We start from the raw sequence: 24,034 nt of genomic DNA on the forward strand, positions 1-24,034 counted from the left end.
ATATATATATATATATATATATATATATATATATATATATATATATATATATATATATATATATATATATATATATATATATATTTATATGTCAAACTATACGAATGCCCTTTTTCTTAAGCGGATTCCTGAAATGTTGCTAATACATTTTCAGAAACTATAGCAATATAAAGTTCCTTTGCTTCCTAGAATAACCAATAATCAGCCCGTCATTTCACTGCTAATATGAAAACAGATCACTTTGCAAAACCGGGTAAGCTATCTTTCGCCTAGAGATACTGTAAGCAAAGAAAATGGTTGTGTAAAATATCACTGTGTAAACCAATGGACTTCAGGCAGTTTGACCTACCTAACACACACAATGTATATATATATATATATATATATATATATATATATATATATATATATATATATATATATATATATATATATATATATTGCAAACCCTCACAAATAACTAAACTTCAATCTTTCATTGCCCTGAAGCAATCTACAAATTTCTCAGTTATGCTACTCCTCTCACCTTTAATTATTATGGCAACGCAGGGTATGTCCTACTTACCCGACTGTCTCAGATTCCGGGAACTCCTTTTCTTCTCCAGCCACCTCTCCTTCCGCCTCCACTCGTCCAAGCTAGCGGCCACATCAAAATTCTGACAGACCTGGCTGATGATGGCGTTAGAGGTGGAATTGCTGCTCTTGTTTTCGTGCTGGTTGACGCCGCCCTTGGAGTTCCGCAAGGGTAGCGTGGCCGTCGAGTGGTAGCAAGCATTCAGGACCTCGTGCGTATAGCTCTTGGAATGCCTCGGGGTAGTTCCGTCTCTCAGGTAAGTAATGCCGGGGCAAATTAGGGCAGGGTCGTCAACTGCGCTCTCGCTACCTGTGTCACTCTCGCTCCCGCTGCTGCTGCTACTGCTACTGCTACTGCTGGAGGATGGGGAGGTCGTCTTCGAGCTCCTGGACCCCGGTATAGAGTGAGGGCTTCCCTCTCCTTGACTTCCCGCAGCAAGCCCCACAGCTCCTTCGACCCTACTCAAATCTGGCGGGGCCACTTCTGACGATGAGTAAGTTTGGCACAGCGTGTCTGTGGTTTCCTCGACTATTTCGGCAGCAGTAGCTGGAGAAGAATCTGCTTTCTTTTTCCTCCTCCAGGGTACGCTGAAGGAATTACTCCTTGGTTTCGAAGCCACGCGCACAAGGTTCTGGTAGATGTGGTCGAGGTCGAAGGATCTCGTGTGAGACAACTTCTTGCTTTTAATCGCAGGATGGCGGTCTTTGACGGGTGGAGGCGGCAGGACGGTGGCAGGCAACAGCGTTGCACCAACAGGTATCGCTGACGTCGCAGTCGCGGGGGGCGATGGCCCTCTGTCGGTTGCGGTCGATGAATTCGAGTCTTTACTCGACCCTTTAGGTCTAGGAGGAGACGATAGGTGACCCTTGCTTGCTGCTGCTCTCTCGCCCGCTTGATAACGATGGTTGCGCGTCGCGAGGGCGTTCCCTTTGCGATTGCCGCCAGGAGGGGGCAGTTTGGGCGACGATGGACATGACGAAGAGAGGCACGAGTTGTGCTGATGGGAGGCCAAATGCCCACGGGGCAGCGATAAGGCACTGCGAGAATACGACGATGGGGGTGGGGGCGGAGGGGGGAGATTGTAGTAAACATTTGCATCGGTCACAAAATCCATGTCAAGGACGTCTGCAGATAGGTCTGCCCCGGCACAACCGGGAGAATTCAGGTAGGTGTGGTGCATTGTACTTTGATTATCGACTAAAACTTAATCACTTTACAAATCTCTTCCCATAACTAGTAATTTCCCACTTTTCCGAGCGACATTTCACAATGAACTCACTACGAAATCTTTTTAGAAAGGTTATTCACTACGAAACGAACTATGCAATTTCCTCGCATGACATTAGAAAGATGTTAGTAAGGAATTTCTCCGCAGACAACGGTACATACACAAACCACGCGCTCTCTCAGAGGTTCGCAAAGCCCGAGAGCTGCCGCTTTCTATTGGGATTGAGCCGAGTGACTTACTGAAGTGAAGAAGAAGGAAGAAGGCATTCGACTTGTTCGGCTGCTCACTCACTGTGCTCAGCCCATCCGCCCCTAAGAGCCCCATTCTGCCCGACCAGATGCCCAGGAGCGCCCCTCCCCATCCCCTTACCCTCCCGCTTCCACTCTCTCTCTCTCTCTCCCCTCATGAAACCATTCGAACCATATGTACCTCATGAGGAGCTTAGGCACAAGGGGGAGGAGATAAGGTGGAGATGCTGGCTTGCCATGTGGGCAAGGCAGTGGGGTGGAGAGGATAGGAGAGGAGGAGGGTTGAAAGAAAGAGAGAGAAAAAAAAGGAAGGGGAGATCGCCTTGTGAATCACAAGCCTTCGAACTCTTCTTTTTTCCCTTCCCACCTCAGGTTTCCTCGCGCGCGAGATGCCATGTCGTTTATTTTCTTTAGCGCAGAATTAGGACAACTTGGCGTCCATGCATAATCTTGACGTAAATTGTTTCACAAGGCATTCTTTCCTGAGTCATCTGGCAGAGCCGCGTCCGACACTTTGTTCGAACTATAAATACACCGAAGAAATCTTTATAGCGAAATTAAAAGAAAAAAAAAACCGGAATTCCGCCTACGAGTGTCGAGTCGTAACGGGCAGTTTGACGAGAAGGTAAATTGACTGTTATAACTGATATTTAATCTAGAGATAATTAGAGGTAATTTTTACAGTAAGTTTGAATCTGGGCTTTCATCCTCCTTACAGGCCGTGATCTCGTGGTTGTATTGCTGATTAATCGATTGTATTGGGGAGGCGTTTTGATGTACACACTGTCGCAAAGAATTTAAGTCTGATACACGTCAGGATATTTATCTTATGTTCACGGGTTTTTCGCCTTTGTATCTAAATTTCATCTCCGTGTAATTATTATTATTGCAGTTGTTGTTGTTGGCATACAGTGGGAGTGAGCACAGTACATACATTGTAATATGTAAGTACTGTATATGTATATGTATATATGTATATATATATATATATATATATATATATATATATATATATATATATATATAGAGAGAGAGAGAGAGAGAGAGAGAGAGAGAGAGAGAGAGAGAGACCAAAAAGTTTTTAAATGTTTGATTTTCACGGTCAATAAAAAGGTCATAAATGCGAAATAATCAAACGGAGGTATGTAAGTGAGGTTAATGAAATTATATTAGCCACGAATGCTTTAGTGCTAACTGTTCACAGTGAATATATTTTAACTAAGTGTATACATTCTTCGTTTGTCATTCTAATAACTAAAGTCATTCGTAAGGTAATGTAACTACAGCTATATAAAAGTGCTTCTAGTGCTTAAAATCTTAAACAGGACAGGTAGGCCGTTACATTGTATAACACGTATGATTGTTGTACAGCCACTTCTCAGTTTCATCTGTACGACTTTTAAGTGATTACAGCAGTTTGCAGTGAGGTAATCTCAATCCGTAAAATTTTGTTAGATCCAAATGTCATTTTGTGATTATCCTCTTCCCGTACATATCCTCTTCCCGTACAACGAGTTGTGGTTTTGTGAGCTTTGCAAAGAATGTTGATCGTAAGCATAAAGCAAAATCTGACGGTAAGTTGTTCTTGATACTAGCTACGTTGTTTAGTGTAATGAACACCAGTAACATTTGTACCTAGCAAATTTGTCATGTTCAAAATTGGCGTAGAACAATCACGCATAGCTTCCCTGCATTTGACTGATAGAGAGACAATTGTGACAACTGAAGAACCAGTTTTGGTTGTGTCCTGCCACAGAAACATTTATAGGTGTCTTTAAATTACAAATAATGGCCTCGAGCTGGTTTCGCCCGAATCCCCTAGACCTGAAGGCACGAGAGCGAGTCGCTTGCTTCTCTAAACCTAGACCTATGGTTCGATGTCAACCTCACCAGCCGCCCACCCTCCCCACCGGTGACCTCGCAACTTCTTGATTCCTTAATGTTTTTGGGTACGCTTTCCACTCAATGATTTGTGATCCAAAACTGAAGATGGGATTCAAAAACGCTAACTGCCCCGCTACGACACCATCGAGTAATCACGGACTGGAAATGAATGAACGAATGACTTCTTCGGACATTATTGCTCATAGTTTGCGCACAACTTGGTATCATCGACGGGATCGAATGGTTGTTTTAATGTCCCTCTTCCTTAGCAACGACCGTCACAGCGAGGATTTTGACACGCTTGCTAGGCAAGATCTATGGAGACCGTTAGTTGATGGGCAGTCATTTTTAACATTCTGATGAACCAAACGAAGTAATTCCGTCGATTTTCCAACAGAAGTCGAGAGCGTTGTCTGCGATTATAACACAAATTTGGCCATAGTTGCGGAAGAAAATAACGACTAATTGCACAATATTGTGACTACGATACGGAAATATGAAAATCGAAAATGAATTTTTACAGTGGCCTTCTCGGTGACGAGACTAAAAACAGAATCAACGGGAGTAGGTTTGTTTTTATTCTTCAGATATATGTGACACTGAGGTCGGGTAGGAAAAAAAATGGAAGAGCGACCATTGCCACTGTTAGAATTTGTTGTAACAAAATCTTTGAGAAATGCTAGTTTTGGTCAGTTTAGTGTTATCAGTCAGGTAGACTAATCACACTAGAAACAGTAGATTTAGTTCATACCACATAGCACTGAATATTTATACATTTAGAGTCATTCTGAATAAGGCTTTCCTTCTGTTAATAATTTAAGCATTTAGGTTCAGACGAAAGACATAATTTGTGGTAAAGCAGCTGCAATAAAATACATACCTTGACTCTTTATGACCTACCATTATTCCATTATTCGAAGAAAGTTCATAGATGTGTTCTTATAATTCTCTCTCTCTCTCTCTCTCTCTCTCTCTCTCTCTCTCTCTCTCTCTCTCTCTCTCTATATATATATATATATATATATATATATATATATATATATATATATATATATATATATATATATATATATATATATATATATGATAAAGGACATGGCCAAAGTAGAGACAGTTGATACTGATATTTTTTCTTTACTGTGATAAGCATGAATTAATCATGAAGTGAACACTTGTATAGTATATATAAAGTATTTCTGTTCATCAAGAAATGAGTAGTTTAATAAGCTGTTAGATAAAATCTATATTTTAAAAGTGCTATTTAGGCAAAAATATACTCATGCAAGAATATTATAAACTGCAAAACAATCTCGACCACAGAAATAATCGACAGCAAATGCTTAAATTTGGTAAAGGCGGACAGTAAGCTAAACAGCTATTATAGTATTGTTTTCATTGAAAAAAAAAAACCTAGAAAACCATCTATTTTAATTCAGTAAACTGCTCTCGATAGTGAGTTAAGTTTCGAAAATATGAAGTCAAATTTTGTTTACAGAGCATAACGTCTGCTTCCGTGCGTGCAACTGCGTCACATGTACGCCTGGTAGCATGGGACTGGAAACCCGGAGATCTCATTGTATAGGTCAGCTTCCACTTCTGTGATATGGTATGTGCCCGAAAGTGGAATTTATTTCCACGTTTTCTTCCTAAAATCACGTTGTATTTATTTTTTGTATTCGAATTTTAACATTTACTTGATTTAGACGTGTTTTATACTTTTCAACTTTTTACCAGAATATCTACTTCATCGAAGAGTTTTAATTTTTTTTATTCTCTATTTTGGCAGCTTTGTTCACATAATTCCAAAGATTTGTAGAATGAGAACAAATTACGATAATTTGAAAATATCGTTGTTTGTTTTATCAGATTTTCAGGTAGTAAATATCCTAAACCTATCGAAATAATGGAATATCGCAAAGATGTATTTTTATAATGTCATTGTTTTTGGATGAAATAGTGTATAAATTATTTATTACGATTTTGGGACTAACCCAGTTTGTTTATACAAAAGCCTGCAGACACTGAGAATTGAAATGTGTATCTGATCTTCCTGAAACTAATTTACTTTCTTAATGGGTATTTTATAGACAAAAACTTAGTAGTTGTGGGGATAACAGTTTCTACCTACATAATACAAAATTTACTCTATTAATACAGTATATAGACAAAAACTTACAGTAGTAACCTAGTTGTAGGAACTTAATATACCTGTATAGACCAAAACAATGTACCCTATTTGTAGGAAAAACACAATTTTTACCGATAGAATACAGTATATAGGGTCATATTGCTTCCTTCTGAACTTGAGATTTGATTAATTGACGATAGAAGTCCACAATACCGATACAAAATCTTGCGGAACCTCGGAAGAAGAAGAAGGCAAGGAGGAAACTTGAAATCAAAGTAAACAAACAGTCCCACAGTCCGAAGTCATAGCAACAAGTGAACGCGGACGAAGCTTACGAAAGACATTTTTTTTCAGCAATGTGGAAGATTTATAGTAAATCATGTCAAACAGAGGACATAGCTCGCTGCGGTTGAGCTCCAACGAGCTCGAAAATGCCCTCCGCGAAGAGAGGCAGAAATGGAGGATATTCCGATTGCAACAGGTGAGTCGGCGATTGTTGTTACCATACCAGTGGTTGCATTATGATTTTTCAAAATTTAGTTTGGTTTTATTAATCAACCGCTTATGTTACTAGGCCAGGTACTTGTGGCGGTAAAACTGAAAACTAGCCTACTGCCGCCCCCCCACTGCTTCGGTAGCTGTCAGTTTACGGGCAAAATGGGAGCCGTGTTTGTTATCATCCCTTTTGGGGGTTAATGTAAAAGCATGAAAAGACTGAGTATATATCATACACAAAAACAAGTAAAAAATACGCCGAAGTGTCTTCGGCACAATCGAGTTTTCTGTACATCGTAAAATCAAGGATACTGAAAGTAGATATATCTCTCTGTGGTCTCGGCATAATGCTGTATGAACAGAGGCCCATGAAATTTTAACCACGGCCTGGTGGTGGCATGGCCTATATCGTTGCCAGATGCACGATTATGACTACCTTTAACATTAAAAAAAATAAAAACTACTGGGGGCGCCAGAGGGCTGCGGTGTGCTATGTTTGATGATTGGAGGGTGAATGATCAGTATACCAATTTGCAGCCCTCTAGCCTTAGTAGTTTCTAAGATTGAAGGTAGACAAAAAAAGTGCGGATGGACAGACAAAGCCGACACAATAGTTTTCTTTTCAGAAAACTAAAAGCATAAGCATAAAAACATTAGCAAAAGGTAGTAATTATTACAGTTGCCAAATCGCAAGAACCATGCTGCAGTAGGTTAGTAGCCTAGTCTTCAGTTTTACCCCTATACTAATGTTTATTAGCCTAGGCTAGGTTAGGTGGCCATATTCTGGCCTACTCCAGCAACATAGTTTGGCTTAAGCTGTGACTAATTAGCCTAATTTGTTTAGGAAAGCCATTGGTTATTATTGGCCAGCTTAGTCTACAGTGGATCTCCTATAGAAAAGCAACCATCAGTCTGAAGACTTGCCTTGACACACCTCAGTGGCAAGATGTAGTGAGCATACCTCTTTTGCAACAGCCACTACACAGTAGAAGTGAGTGCTTATTAATGGTTGACAGTTATACATGAAAGGTTTTACATAGCATATTGGTCACTGACCCATCTCAGAAAGTTAGCTATGGGTAGCAAAGCACAAAACAGTAGGCTAATAATGTAATGTATTCTCAAAGTACTAAGTGAGCCCTGTGTAGGGAGTGATATGTTTAAAAAAGGTAAGTTAATGATAACATCTCGTTTTTGCTATGACATAGCACAGAAGAACTAGACCCAAGAAAAGTAGTCCAAATGCTTATTAAAATTAACGAACACAAATTAGAAATAACTTGATAACCAATTACCTAACAGCTACTGTTATGAAAACATTGATCTATTGCTGTATAAAAAGATTTATTGTTATCAAACAGTATGGATGATGACTTACTAAAAGTCATTGGATGACTAGAAACCAACAACTCATTGGACTAATACTGTACTGGCAAAAGATCTCTGTATCTGCCTCACATAAAGATGAAAAGGATAAGTAAAATGAAATAGCAAAAGTTAAATAAAGTGCTTTTGGCATTCCTGCAGTAAGGAAAAATTTGGGTAGTCTTCTCAGTTGTTGACTACTCCATAGGTGCAGGAAATGAGATAGGGTGTCTTATTGGTGTTTGAGGGTTCAGGTGATGCTTGGTAGCTGGCAACTATTATTTTTATGTTAGACAAAAGACTATTGTATTAGGGACACTCAGAGATCATGAATATGTTATCCAGTGTATTATGTATGAGTTTGGGTGAAACAATCTTGTTCAGTAATATATCGTATTAGTAAAGGTAAGGACGTTGTTAAAAGTTTAGTAGGTTGTTAAACAATAAAGAAGTGGCCTGCTCTCCTTTTTATATGTTCTTGGGTGTGCTTAATTGGCCGTTGTTTTGCCAGGTGCGAGAACAGGCAAGGTTTGAAGCCAGCCGTGTCCGGGGTGCTGTTCAACGAAGGAAAGAGGCAGTGGTTCGGAACTTACAGACAGAGCTTCTTGAGAAGTGGCAGGGCGACAAAGAAAATGAGGTTCAACAATTGCAGAGAGAATATGATGATTGCCTTGAGGCCTTTGGAAAAGCTCATAGTCATGCAAAGGAACAGGTAATTCTTTTTTTTAGTAAAATGTTTACCTTATGTGTTACTCTAGGATTACGTGATATAGCATCCTTACCTTAGTGATAGTCTTGGCTACAGCATTCATTCATAGTAGGTGGTGAAAGATCCACCACCTAAAAGCAAAAATTTGCCTGTGGAAAGGACTTATTTTGTGTTAAGAAGTAGAGTGCAGATTCTAATAAGACTGCCTGTTTGCTCTGTACGTGAATGTTAATTCACCAAATTCCATTGCTAGGTAAATTTCTATATTAATACTGGGTTATGTGAACATTATATTTGGTAAAGTGGATATGGTTGAAGGAAAAGATTTTTAGGTGGTTATTGTATAGGAAAATAGAAGTTGCTTGAAAATTTCAGGTTTTTTTGATGGAGTATCGGAGCATTAATTGCCATTTCTTAGTTTTACAAGATTTTAAAGAATGGTTTTTGGAATTCACACCATCCATTAGATTGAAGTAAATAATTCAGTTAGTCTGCTTCAGAAATTGGTAACATACACTGAAGGTTGATAATGTTTGATATTTTTATTTTCAGCCTGACGCTGCAGAACTCCTGGCTGAAAACATGGCAGTCAACAGAGAGAAAGCAGCCAAACGTGGACATGAAGCAGCTAGAGCAGAGAGAGAATTCATTGCTGAAAAGGACAGAGATAAGAATCGAATCAGTCAGCTGAGGGAGTCCGCCATTAGAAAGGAGAAGTTGAGAGCAAGCCGCGTTGCACAACTTCCAACACCAAAGGCTCTTGTCAAGCAAAAGTAAGAAAATATAATACTCATGTTTTTCATCAAAGGAAAATGCAGGATTTTTGTTGAGCAGGTACAGTTAGCCACATGTATACTTGTATATTTTCTTTAAGATTAGAGGCCATATCCCTACTGTTAGTAATATGGGTAGGAAGAAAAAATTTTATCACATGCAAAAGGGTTATGGATGGAGCCATTAGTTTGAGATATTAAATTGTGTGTAATGTCGTTTACAAGAATTAAATTATGTATATATATATATTCTAATCTGGGGATTTTGAAATGGTTGACTAAGTGTTAAAATCAATGGCTAAAGTTTGGTGGAATGATCCTAATGCAAATGAGAAGTTGGCAAAGAGACTGGTGCCCTTGAACTGACATTTTCAAAGGTTAATATGGTTTAGAAAAAGGTATATATGAAGACCTAGACCTGATATAAATTCTGGCAGAATGTACACAAGACAGAGGGTAGTAGAGGGAACTCATTGCATGCCTAAACTGTTACAGGGGAAAACTATCATTAAAATGTTTATGATGATACTCTAATGTGAGCCCAAGTGTGCAAAGTATTATATAGGTGAGTAAACTCAATTACTTCTCTTGAGACAAACTGGAGGTAGTTCATATCTTCTGTTTGAAGGAAAATATCTGTCATGATGAAATTGCTCTGGGACTTACAGTAATCATCCAATCAGTATCATTTACAAGAAGTGAGAGACAGACAGACAGTGTGTGATATGCTTAGTCTTGAAAGAGATTTGTCATTAAAGAATATGTCCAGTTGAGTTCTGAGTTTGCTGAATAAAGTGGTTAAACGCTCCTTTTGTAAAAAAGTTCTGCTAGTTAATTAACTAGTAGTAAAAGGACATTATTATGCTAAAAAAAAAAAGTTTACCTTAGTTTTACCAGACCACTGAGCTGATTAACAGCTCTCCTAGGGCTGGCCCGAAGGATTAGACTTATTTTAAGTGGCTAAGAACCAATTGGTTACTTGCAACGGGACCTACAGCTTATTGTGGAATCCGAACCACATTATAGCGAGAAATGAATTTCTATCACCAGAAATAAATTCCTCTAACTCTTCATCAGCCGGCCGGGGAATCGAACTCCAGCCCAGCGAGTGCCAGTCCACAGCTCTATATTATGCTGAAGATGTATCTATGATTTCATACTTCTTGTTCTTGTTTGACTGCATCTTGAGTAGTTTTAAGTGCTTTGTATAATAACAGCAGGCTGCACAGCCAGTTGTAATGCATTTGGAAATTCTGTACTGTATTCATTCAGAATTACTCTTTAAGTATAAAAACCATAGGAAATCATTATTCTCCATAAGTTCTAAAATGCAGTAAGGAATTGATACTCTGTTAACATTAGAAACTTGTTTTTTAACATCAGTTAATAATATTAGCATATAACCTTTTCACTGAAAATATGTAAAGGAGGTTCTGTGCAAAATCTGTTTCAAATCTCACAAATTGAAATATTCAAGTCCTTAAATCTTGTGTGTGAGGAAGGTCTTCTGAACTAGCAGTGATCTTTTTTTTATATAGTTTAATTCCGTGTCTTTCAGAGAACCTGTGCCGAAGCCAGTACCTACAGTTCAGATGTATGAACATGGTACACTCACCACGACCAGTTATGTGCCTAAGAATATTGTTATCGAAAAGGAGTTGATATCTACAAAAGTAAGGGATTTTTTTATAGCTCTCTGTTGATCCATGTGTTATATTAGGTGTGTATTTTAAATATTTGCTTCCGTGTGATTTGGTATAATTTTGTTTTTTTTTTCTGATAGCTGTAGTGTACTCTTACTTGATCATAAAATGCTTTTTGAAGAAAAATTTTTGTGTGGGATGAAAATTTTTAGTGTAAATTATTTTAAAAAGTATTTTTAATACAGCACAGGATTTGAATCATTATGTGTTGAATTCTGATAAACTATTTTCAAATGTGTGGTGCATTGTGGTGAACTTATAGAAGTTAAACCCTTAGTTTAGTTTTTATATTAGATATACAATAAGTAATTTCTCAGTTTATGAGTTTTTATGCATAGAAATTCCTGATGTAATACATGCACTGAAATATTTGGAACAAGGTCAGTTCAGTGGTTCTTCAGTCAACATATTACTTTACGAATTCCATCGAATGTCACTGTGTGTAGAACTGGATACATTGAATCCAATTGCAAGTGTTCTTGTATCTGGGTATCCACTCAGTCTCCTGCAGGTTTGAGGCCTTCACTTCCAACTTTTTTAAATAATGGTCAATTCTGGAGAGATGTTCAACATATAGGTATTCTTGCATTCCTTTTACAACACTGGGATGGTGTTCTTGGACATGTGTACAGGATCTTTTCTTCTGACTTGGTTGTTTGCTCCTGTAACCGCCTGTTGGTTCTATTCTGCAGATGTTGTCAGCTGCTTTAGCTGTCATCCCACAGGTCTTCACAGTTGCAGCAATGAGCTTTGTGAAAAACAGTAAGGTGGGAGTAGATAACATGGTGCCTGCCTCCTTCTATACTCTTGTCTGAGTTCTTACCCTCTTGTCATTCATTCATCTCCTCCAGTCTTATCTTATGAACTGCCATGAAGTGATTGATTAAGAATCTCTCCTTGGTGATCTTCCAGAATAGTATCTCCAGTATTCTTTCTCCAGTTGGAGGAACACTGGTCTTGCTCCCTTTGTGGACCAAGCTTCAGGGGAAGTGGTTATTTTGGTCATTACTTTTGCGTCCGTTTACAAGTCTCGCCTTGTAATTCCTCATGTATTATGGAAAGAAGGGGTCTGGCCTTAAGGCTACAAACTTCAGATTCTTTAGAATTGTTTTGTTTATAATCTTAGGTCTTACTCAGGATAGACGCCATTTTTACAATAACTGTTCCACGTCCACTCTGTGGTTGTGTCTTGCAAGTGTGTGTGTATAGCGCCTGTGTTTTTATGCTTTGCATGCTCATGCAGTGTCTACACTCGAACTTTGTGCACATAGTTCTGAGAGGCCTGGGCATATGTACACTCTACCTGTGCTTGTATGCTACATGCTCTCATGCTTGGCTGGTGCCCAGCAGTCTCAGAGTACTGGTCTTGGTTCTCCAGAGTGTCTGCTGCTTTGTGAAAACTTGGTTGTTTTCAATACAGCAGTTCAGGTTGTTCACAATCTGATCTATATTCTTTGGTTTGTGGTTGTACACATGGCACTATTAGGCCCAAGCAGTATTGACCATGGTCCCAAGAGCAGTTGAGGGCAAGCTGGTGTTTCAAGTTACTCTCCACTGGTGGGAAATCATTCTTAATATGCAAGCAATCAATTGGGATATGAGAATTCTTCATCCTCATAACCCACGCAAACTGAATTGAAAGGCTGGACTCTAGCTTTCATAACTTTTTGCATTTTCGTGCCACTGTTGTAAAACTTGTGTACATACTCAGTACTGATCAGTTATTAATGAGTCGCCAGCATAGTGGCAGAAGCTCTGGTAAGTGTAGGGCATGCTGGTGTGTCAAACTGTCTCATCCTGGAGGAGGGGAGACCTTTTGCTGGCACATACCTCCACAAGTGTCATGCCTGGGATGTTCATTGTGTACAAGTAGTCCCAGACCTTGAAGATTATGATGTAAGAATTTTCTTAGGCACTGTATATACTCTCTGGAAGGACAAGTATCTTGAGTGATATTATGTCCAGTGCTGTTCTCGTGGAACTGGCATTGTGTGCACAGCAGTTCTGTGTTTATCAATCTGTCTCATCCTGGATGGGGGAGGCCTTCTCTTGTACATAATTCCACAAGTGTCATGTGTGGGATGTTCATTGCATACAAGTAGTTCCAGACCTTGAAGATCATGATGTCAGAATTTTCTTAGGTACTGCATATACTTTCTGTAAGGACTAGTATCTTGAGTGATATTATGTCCAGTGTTGTTCTTGTGGAACTGGCATTGTATGCACAACGCTTTTGTGTTTATCACTGGTCTTATCCAGTACAGTCACTGATACATTTGTTGATATGGATCTGCTGGTACAAAACTGAGCAGTTTACTGGATCTGTTCCTCAGGGTAACATAAGAACTTCCATTCTGATTGATAATGTGTGGGTGACACTGTTCAGTGGACAATTCCTCCACAATGCCTAACCTATTCCACTTGTGATAACCCCTACCAAAGTTGTTATTAAGGCTAAATAAAAAGTATAATTATTTATAAAGCAAAATTGTTTCATTTCGAACACGTTACTGTGTGTTCATTATTAGAACCCCATCTTGCAATCTGTGTATTCTGATTGAGCTGTTCAGAGTACATAAGAAATAAGAGTTTGCAATAAGGGATCAGATGCACGTATACTTCCTGCTTCAGCTGCTTTTCTACTGAGAGTGGAGAGTTTCGGCTTTCACACGTGTGCAAGAGTAGGCTAAGTAAAAGTAAAGGTTGGTATAGAAAAAATATTTTCTAAAAAATATAGTTTTAGTTGTAAAAAATTTTTGTTACAGTTCTTCACCTTCTTTTTTTTTATTTTTAAATTGTGTACATATGAAATAATTATAGTAGTCTATTATTTCAGTTTCTTTTGGAATTGAAATTTAAATAATTTAGTCATTATTGTGTACTGCTCTGCAATTTGTTAAAAAGGCCTTCTGATAAATTATAAAATTCTTTTACAGCCCAATGCACACCAGTTAGCTGAGATGGAAGAAAATGCATTGAGAGCTGCAAAGGAAGCTGAAACGAACAAAAAGGAGGTCACTCAAAAGGAAAGGGAAAAGAGGGGGAAAACTGCTCTGTACAAAGAACGCCTGCGCCAGAAGTATCGTAGTATGTTGGAGCAGCTTGATCAAGCACACCGGGACCATTACCTATCAGGATTCTTGAAAGGAGATGATCAAAGTGTAAGTTCCAATGGGCAATTGTTGTGTACTTCTAGTTCAGCAAACATTTTTGGTTACATGAATCCTCCTTAAATGAATTTTTACTTCCATTTTTGGGTACAAACTGTTTTCATCACAGTCTTAATGGATTTTTGAAAATCAACTTCAGTTCGTCATTTCTTCCTTTTAAGTGTTCTTGATCTTAGATATCCAGGCTTGCAAGTAACTACTGAATACTTGTGTAATTCCTGTAATTATAGATGATTCATCATAATTTCATTACTTTAATAGCATGTTCAGATGTGAAGCACTAATATTTGACACTTTAATCTGCTTGTAAGAGAAAAAAAATCAGGTGGCCCTAGGTAGTTTAGCTCATGCACCTATGGTACTTTATGCCCTAAGGATTCCCAGAGTTTTGGAAAAGTTCAGGATCACCATAGATTACTGTACCTCCAATTTTATTTTTTATTTTCATGCTTTTATTGTGTCACTTTTCATAGTGCGGGTGGTAACGTGATTACACTTGAGTTTTTAAGTGAATCTCCATTTTGTTTATGGCACCAGCAACATACTTCTTTCGATAGGTTGTAGTTACAAAGGTTTTTATAAGTACCACGTAAGGTTACATATCTGATATTGCGCATCAACAGACCCTTAAATATTTTTCTAAAAAAATGTGACTTATCTATACATGCCATTTTTATAAGTTTCATTTACGGTAGAATCTAGGCATAACAAATTTTCTGTAGGTCAGAAGTTAGTGTATTCAAGAGCATTGAGAAGCTGTGTACTGCTGTACTTATCTTTAAAGTAATGACTAACTAAAAAACACAATCCAATCAAGAAACAGCTATGCAGCTATTATTTGTGTGCGCCATAACCAGCATGACTGTAGGTAACACTGTTTTGCTACTACATATTTAGGCTATTGGCAGTTGTCAGCACATTAGGGTTCATACTCAACTTAACTTATATTAGTGGATTATGACAATGTTCACACCATTTTCACCACAATGGAGAAAAAGAAAAGTTAGGAAGTTCACAGCTGGGTAAATGCAGGAGCAGTGTCTGAAGCTAACAAAAGGAAAAGAAGACATTGAAGAAAGCTTTGTAGTATCAATGTGCAGATCAGACCACATTTAGATGACAAAGTGGAAATAGTATTTGAATATACGCCATATTTTTTGTAAATTTCTATGAAAATTTTTTTCATAATTCCAGTCATCTATCAGAAGTATACTCAGGAGGTTTATGAAAGGATACTGCTAAAAATAGAATATATAATTTGCTAAACACATCCAACAAAACCAAAACATTAATGACCAAATACTTCTATTTTCAGTGTTCATAAGTTAGCTGCTGTGCTTGCGAGTACACCACTGGCCTCGTTTTTTCTCTTTGGGCTCATAAGAGAGATATTAGGCATTCAAGATATTTAATTCTTATTAATATAATATTATTGTTAGTGTTTTCACTGTGAAGTTTGTAACACTTTTGAGAAAGGAGCATCATAGTAATGGATTACTGTATATAAGAACTAGCAGATCAGGTTAGGATCTTCAAAAAATCTGGATCTTTGAAGTTTTACTGTATTGTGACTTGATAATACCCAAAACTATTTCCTGGCTACATAAATCCAGTATTTTATCCTTACAGGCTGATAAAAATAATACTTTCATCTTCAAAACAGATTTTTGAGACAGAGGATGCCAGAAAAAAGGCTAGGCTCTCCCAGCAACAGGCTTTGGAATTGGCTGTAGAAAAAATTTTGAATGAGAAGTTGCCTGGAGGAGAGGAAGGTGAAGTAGAAGTCAGCGCAACAGAAGATGGATCTGATTTGAAAGGTAAGGAAGTCTTCATTATGTTTGTCTTTAAAAAATCATATTTGTATCAACACTAGCCCGTAACTTGATGGTTGGTGGAGTAGCTACATTGGTGGAAAGGATTTATGGCCAGAAAATCAATGAGATCTCAACTTCCAGTGGCACCAGACCAATGAGCCCTGTTGGCAAGAGGTTAGGTGTGAGAAAAATCTTGAGGTTGACAAGAAAGCCTTGTTAATAAGGCCATGAGTTGTACTTAAAAAATCTTGGCTGGCACTTCAGGCTATAGGTTGGAATCAGGCTTCAGGTAGGAGACAGGGTGTAAGAACTCAAAATAAGAGGCAAAGATGCTTCTGAAGGCAAGAAACGAGCAGTAGAAGTAAGTGGCTGAACACACCAAGAGCTTGAGGTACTTAAGGCAGAAGGCAAGTGAAGATATGGCAGTGAAAACTTGTCTGAGTGGGAAAGACATACTAACTTGGAAATGGCAGCAAGTGGAAAAATTAATGGATGTGCACCTGGGTGAATGTACGACTTGAGCACACACACAGCAAGAGACACACAAGCTTTGAAGATAAAGTTTGTGTAACGAAACTGGTGATGAAGATCATGTAGTGGTGGAGTAGACAAGCATTAGTATGCATGTGTAGTATGAACATACATGCTGCTGAATACGATGTAAAGGCTTCTCTGTGCAAGGCTAATTCAGAAGGAACAGAGGTGCTGCAGCTAGAAAGGAAGGATAGTATTACTATTAACTACAGGAGTATGGCTGGCACCAGGTTGATTGTAGGTGCACAGTCATTTGGGGAGGCCAGATGACACCAAATCAACAAGAACAAGGAAAAAACTGATCATAGATTTAAAGAGAAGAGTAACTGAATTGGGAAACTTCTGCTGCAATTCCCAAAGTTTCTGAAGGAATGCTTGATAGGTTCAAAATGATAACTAAATCTTTGCTGCAGTGATAGTAAGAAAGCTCCCACTTGAAGCAGCAGCTGTGCCTTGAAGCCATCTGATAAGGGCTGCAAACATTCCTGGCGAAGGAAATAAACCAGTAATAAGCCTAAATTGCCCCTAGTAAAGGCTTCATCATGTTTAGTCTTTATAGTTTGGACATTTATGAAAACAATCCTTATCTGGCAGGCCGATATACTTGTGGTAGTGGAAAAAAACACTAACACACATATAAAGTAAATAACAAGAAAACATCATGTGCAAAAATAAAGTACAGTAAAATACTAGAAAACATCTTGTGAAAAATTCTTAACTCAATACGGGTATAACTCACATTGTAAACTGTTGGTGTGTAAATTACTTAAGGTCTGTGTCTGAAAACAAGTTTTGTAAAATTAAGAATAAACAATATTATTTGATTGTGCATAGGAGAAAATCTCGCCTACAAGTGATCATCAACTAGAAACAAGATTGATAAAGCTAAGATAAAAATGAAATATTCAGATCTAAAGATACAAGTACAGTAACTAGCTCACAGTTCTTGCTTATTAGACACAAACTATTAGACTTCCAGCAGTGAGGGGAAAACCAGTTAGAAAATTGATACAAAATTTAAAATTGAAGAGGTTCAAGAGCTCTACATTGGTGAGTAAAAATCGTAAAGAAATTGTTTACAGAAACTTCTGAAACTACCTCCTGTCCATGAAAATATTGTAACTGCCTGTGCTGTACACAAAACTAAGCAGATGCTTTACTGAAAATCTTCCCGAAGGGGTTAGTGATTTTACTTCATATGGTACACTATAAGCATTACTGAAGGTGTTTGCAGCAGTCTTTTGACCCTTAGCTGCACCTCCTTTTTAGTCTTTTACTTAACCCTTAAACGCAGAGCCTCTATTTACAAAAGTGTCTGCCGTATGCCGGCGGGGTTTGGGAGTTAGCGCGAAGCGGAAAGTTTTTTTTTTTTTTTTTTTTTTTTTTTTTCAAAAATCACAGCACGCTTAGTTTTTAAGATTAAGAGTTCATTTTTGGCTCCTTTTTTTCTCTTTGCCTGAAATTCAGTATGCAACCATCAGAAATGAAAAAAATATTATCATATATAAGTATTGGAATATATGACAGCGTGAAAAAAAATTTCATATATAATTGTATACAAATCGCGCTGTGAGCAAAACGGTTAAAGCTAATGAGCTTTTTTTTCCGTTGTATTGTACTCTAAATTGCAATGATTTTGGTATATAACAAATTGTAAAAAGATCAAAGCAACACAGAGAAAATATTATCACAAAATGATGCATGAATTCATAACGCGCGGACGTAAAAAAAGTTTTTTTCAAAAATTCACTATAAATCGAAATATTGTGCTAGAGACTTCTCGTTTGTTGCAAAATGAAGGAAAATTATTGAATATTACTATTATGTAAGAGTTTTAACTTACAATTGCATTTTTCGACCATTTCGGTCAAGTCAAAGTTGACCAAAGGTTAAAATTTTGGCACTTATCGTGATTTATATGAAAATATTTCAAAACTGATAAAAGCTACAACCATGAGTTATTTTTTTTGTATTCTACATGAAATTGCGCACATTTTCATATATAAAACTTTATGTAACGACTAATATAAAACGGTGCAAAAATTACGACAAAGTGACTAAAGAAATTCTGAGATTTTCAGCAGAGTTAGAGCGCGCAGAGGTAAGGAAAGTTTTTTTAAAAATTCACCATAAATCGAAATATTGTGCTAGAGACTTCTCGTTTGTTGCAAAATGAAGGTAAATGATTGAATATTACTATTATGTAAGAGTTTTAGCTTACAATTGCATTTTCGACCATTTCGGTCAAGTCAAAGTTGACCAAAGGTTGAAATTTTGGCACTTACCGTGATTTATATGAAAATATGTCAAAACTGATAAAAGCTACAACCATGAATTATTTTCTCTTGTATTCTACGTGAAATTGCGCACATTTTCATATATAAAACGTTATGTAACGCTAATATAAAACGTTGCAAAAATTACGACAGTGTGACTAAAGAATTTCTGAGATTTTCAGCAGAGTTAGCACGCGCGGACGTAAGGAAAAAGTCTTTTTCAAAAATTCACCATAAATCGAAATATTGTGCTAGAGACTTCTTGTTTGTTACAAAATGAAGGTAAATGATTGAATATTACTAGAATGTAAGAGTTTTAGCTTATAATTGCATTTTTCGACCATTTCGGTCGAGTCAAAGTTGACCGAAGGTTGAAATTTTGGCACTTATTGTGATTTATATGAAAATATGTCAAAACTGATAAAAGTTACAACCATGAGTTATTTTTTGTTGTATTCTACATGAAATTGCGCACGTTTTCATATATAAAACTTTATGTAACGGCTGATAGAAAGCTATGCAAAAATTACGACAGTGACTAAAGAATTTCTGAGATTGTAAGAGCCTGACGCCGTCTCTTCCAAACACGTGTGTGTTCGTCGTCCATCAGAGTGGCGAGACGTTTGGCGTCTTCACAAACAGAAACATACACACAGTTTGATACAGAAGATTCTTTGGAACATTGAGTACATGATTAGAATGCTTGCATGGCAATGCAAGTAGTGGTGATTGTACATACATCAAGACAACAATGGTTAGGGAGAAACAGACGGAAATATTGTCTGGTTGAAATCGCTTTCCTTTAGAGAAAGAAAACAAGGTGCTCTTGTTGTCTTGTCCACTCCGATGGACGACGAACACACAAGCACACACATGTTTGGAAGAGACGGTGTCAGGCTCTTACAAGATTTTCAGCAGAGTTAGCGCCGCGGACGTAGGGAAAAAGTTTTTTTCAAAAATTCACCATAAATCGAAATATTGTGCTAGAGACCTCTCATTTGTTGCAAAATGGAGGTAAATGATTGAATATTACTAGAATGCAAGAGTTTTAGCTTACAATTGCATTTTTCGACCATTTCGGTCGAGTCAAAGTTGACCGAAGGTTGAAATTTTGGCACTTATCGTGATTTATATGAAAATGTCAAAATTGATAAAAGCTACAACCATGAATTATTTTATGTTGTATTCTACATGAAATTGCACACATTTTCATATATACAACTTTATGTAACGGCTAATATAAAACAGTACAAAAATTACGAAAAAGTGACTAAAAAATTTCTGAGATTTTCAGCAGAGTTAGCACGGATGTTAGGAAAGTTTTTTTTCAAAAATTCACCATAAATCGAAATATTGTGCTAGATACTTCTCGTTTGTTGAAAAATGAAGGTAAATGATTGAGTATTACTAGAATGTAAGAGTTTTAGCTTACAATTGCATTTTTCGACCATTTCGGCCGAGTCAAAGTTGACTGAAGGTTGAAATTTTGGCACTTATTGTGATTTATATGAAAATATGTCAAAATTGATAAAAGCTACAACCATGAGTTATTTTTTGTTGTATTCTACATGAAATTGTGCACATTTTCATATATAAAACTTTATGTAAAGGCTAATAGAAAACTGTGCAAAAATTACGACAAAGTGACTAAAGAATCTCAGAGATTTTCAGCAGAGTTAGCTGATGCTTTCTTTTGGGATAAGAAAGAAATTCACGCATGCGCAGCTGAGTCACGCTTGTAAACAAAACAACAGCGTGATCCATGAACTCCCAGCATCCCTCAAGGCGCGTTATTTAAAATTTTTCGCAAACGAGGCCTATAAGTATTTTTCCGCAAATATTTTAAAAAACTTTTTATAGTCGACGTATTTTACGTCCACTTGGCACCTGACAGACAACTTTTTCAACGTAAAATACGTCCTGTCGGCGTTAAAGGGTTAATGGCTATTTGTGTTTCGTGCCTTTAGTTTTGCTGTTCGTTCACTCCAACTCCCTTCTAAGTGCTGAATTGGCTGAAAGTGCTCCAGTGCTTAGGTTGACTGCCGAGATCTCACAAGTCAATTAATTAGTCAGTCAGCCAGTCAATGGAAACCTTTTTTGTAGTTAATCTTAACACTGAGTACATTTAACAAGGAATGAAAATATAAAATGAAGATTAGAAATAAGAGACGTTAATCATAAGGGGTTCCAAAAATCTGGTAATCACTGGGAACCATTAACCAATCAGAAGACTCAGAACGATTTAGTTAATGATTGGACCTAAAGAAACATAGACACAAACCTTACCCTATTTGAGCCTTCTCATATTTTTTATACAAGTGGAGTGATCTGTCTGGATTTGCTAACAACACATGATTAACCCATGTTAAATTAATATGTTTATGATGGAACAGATCTATACTTTTTTTCATTACAAATCTATAACATGCATTTAACCTTGTTAAACTGTTGGAATATTGTAAAAACAAAAATTCAGACGGTATCATAGGTCAAAACCTCTCCCAAACCACAAATAAAAAAGGCCTATCATTTAAAAACATGCTAACTTGAAGTCTCTCTCTCTCTCTCTCTCTCTCTCTCTCTCTCTCTCTCTCTCTCTCTCTCTCTCTCTCTCTCTCTCTCCCTCTCTCCCACAAATCTCACCCAAAAAAGGTGTACTAGGTGTTTTGTGTTGGAACTCACTGTGGAAACATTGCAGTTGTAGCTTGGCTGTACCTTTATACTATTTAGTTTTACATCCAGTGTGAGTGGAGGTTGATCAGGAATATGACAGTGAAATGATGACCAGGAAATACTTTACAGTTCAGCATGTTTGTAGAGCAAACTGAAAACAGTTTAGGAATAACAGGGACACACAAGATTTTATGTACCTAACTTAAAAAAGTTGTGCTCTTGATCCATACAGAATAATTGATTAACTTTTTATCAAATCATTAAAAAATCAAGAAGAGTGTAGTATTAGTGCTCATGTATTTTTTTTTCTTTCAGAAACTTCAGATGACTCTGGACTTCATGACAGATCAGAAACACATACCAGCAATCAACAGGGGCCTAGAGAATTACAGGAGGAAATTAGAAAACATAGACTCATAGTAAATAATGTTCTTAATGACCTCCATAGCTCCCCAAGAGAGAAAGGGGTACAAGGGAATGGTAAGCCTACTGATGACTCAGGAATTGCAGTGAATGATAAAACAGTAGTGTCTCAAGAAACTAGGAGGGAGAGTAGTGTTTCATCACAGGCAGAACCAGTGCCTGAAGATGTAATGCCTATTGGGCCAGATGGTAAAACAGAAGGTGGAGGAACTGATGTAGAACAGGATCATGTTCAAAGGCATCCTTCTGCTTCCATTGTAACGCCTGTGGATCATAGAGGACCACCTATGGATCATAGAATACCACCTGTAGATCACAGAGCTCCATCATCACATCAAAGAATCCCACATTTGGATCAAAGAGTACCTCCTATGGATCACAAGGAGTTACCTAAAGAATTTGGACATGGTCAGGCTAATGATATTCATTTTAAGGAAACTGTGCCTGCACATTTGATGCCAGAAAAGTTTGAGTACAGAAGGAGAGAGATTCAAGAATCCGACACTTTATCCAGTCAACCGTCTTCAGAAGGAACATTGTTGCCTGGAAGTTCAGATGACATTGAAGTCAAAATTCATTTTAGCAGTGACAGCACCAGTGGTGAGTTTACTGAAGCACCCCCAGACAGACGTTTCAGACGAACGATAGTTGATCATGTGGAATCAGCCAGAAAATATCCTGACCATCTGCATTCATCAGGTCATAGTACTAGCACTGAATATTTCAGTCTTCCTTCATGCATTCCACCACCAGGATTTGAGGAGGCCTATAATCACAACTTAGAAAGGATTCAACAGAAACGACAAGATATTCAAAGGGTTCTTGATGGAAGAGAATGTGGAAGACTTCCCGATACTGTAACACCAGTTACTTACATGCAGGAGATGGGACCTGGGGAAGGTAGTGGACGAAGGCCTTTAAGAAAAAGAGATAAATTTGAGTTGAGAAAACGAGAATTGTTACATCATTATGTAAGGAAGTTGCTTGGTTTAAGAGAAGATGAACTTATGCAAATATCAGCTTCTTCTGTTGAAGGTTCAGGGCTTACTGTCAGTACATTACAAACATTATTGCAGTCATTGTGTACAAGTGATGAAGACACTGATTTTAGTTCTTTAGTACATTCAGCAAATTCAGGCTCTTCTGAGGTGCCATCGTCGCCTCTTTATCCTGACATTGATCAGATTCCAACAAAGTTAAGCAGATCTCCAGGAATAGTAACACACTGCAGTTTGTTGCCAAACATTCCTAGCATAAATCACAGTGCTCCAAGGATTCCTTTGAATGATATTGAGCGTACCTCTATTAGCTCATCCCCTTATATTATTGAAAGTACTTCTAGTAGCTCAAGCCCGTATATTACCATAGTAAATACTCCATTGCCTACCCATGATGTTGAACATGAATCAGAATCCATTGTTTCATGTCCAGAAGTTCATTATACACCCTCTAGGCTACAGACTTCTGAAAATGAATTGTCTGAGTCACCATTATCCACAGAAGTGTCAAGTGCAGCAGAAGTGACCCCTAGTGACATACAATTTGAAGTAGACTATCAGCGGGAGTCGAGGGTTCTTCTTGATCTTCAGATAATTCAAAAATTAAAACAAGAACTGCTGTTGAGGAAGAGCACCCTGATGAAAGAAGCTAAAGAATTTGAAGTAATGGAGGGTGAGTCAGTTGCCCCACCTGCATCAAATCGTATACCACCTGAGCGGTAAGTAAAGCAATGTCTTTTTTGTCAGTGAGGGTTGTAAGCTGGAGAGAAAGAGCTTGGAATGCCAACCGCCACTCATTTTAGTTTTCTGTAAAAGAAAACTGAGCCGGCTTTGTCTGTCCGCACTTTTTTCTGTCCACACTTGTTCTGTCTGCCCTCAGATCTTAAAAATTACTAAGGCTAGAGGGCTGCAAAATGGTATTTTGATCATCCACCCTCCAATCATCAATCATACCAAATTGCAGCCCTCTGGCCTGAGTAGTTTTTATTTTATTGAAAGTTGTTAAAGTTGGCCATTAACGTGCGTCTGGCAACAGCAT

General features: G+C 37.7%; 2 protein-coding genes across 4 annotated transcripts in view; one reads left to right on the forward strand and one right to left on the reverse strand.

The window, feature by feature from the left end:
* The window catches only part of stumps (DBB domain-containing protein stumps), a 68,250-nt gene extending 65,861 nt beyond the window's left edge, over positions 1-2,389 (reverse strand). The window contains exon 1 of the mRNA XM_067115324.1: positions 566-2,389. Within this exon, the coding sequence (XP_066971425.1) occupies positions 566-1,754 (1,189 nt within the window). The 5' untranslated portion in view covers positions 1,755-2,389. The remainder of the gene's footprint in view (positions 1-565) is intronic.
* The window catches only part of LOC136845238 (uncharacterized), a 211,881-nt gene that overhangs the window by 180,939 nt on the left and 6,908 nt on the right, over positions 1-24,034 (forward strand). Inside the window, exons 3-10 of one of the 3 annotated variants that reach the window (XM_067115326.1) lie at positions 5,430-5,540; positions 6,263-6,543; positions 8,434-8,634; positions 9,184-9,404; positions 10,963-11,077; positions 14,044-14,268; positions 15,941-16,094; positions 21,890-23,714. In XM_067115326.1, coding sequence (XP_066971427.1) covers positions 6,442-6,543; positions 8,434-8,634; positions 9,184-9,404; positions 10,963-11,077; positions 14,044-14,268; positions 15,941-16,094; positions 21,890-23,714 — 2,843 coding nt within the window. In that variant the 5' untranslated portion in view covers positions 5,430-5,540; positions 6,263-6,441. The remainder of the gene's footprint in view (positions 1-5,429; positions 5,541-6,262; positions 6,544-8,433; positions 8,635-9,183; positions 9,405-10,962; positions 11,078-14,043; positions 14,269-15,940; positions 16,095-21,889; positions 23,715-24,034) is intronic. The other 2 variants (XM_067115327.1, XM_067115328.1) reach the window with 2 other exon arrangements.

This window comes from Macrobrachium rosenbergii, chromosome 13 (genome assembly GCF_040412425.1).
Source record: "Macrobrachium rosenbergii isolate ZJJX-2024 chromosome 13, ASM4041242v1, whole genome shotgun sequence".
In the NCBI taxonomy this organism is placed as follows: Eukaryota; Metazoa; Arthropoda; class Malacostraca; order Decapoda; family Palaemonidae; genus Macrobrachium; species Macrobrachium rosenbergii.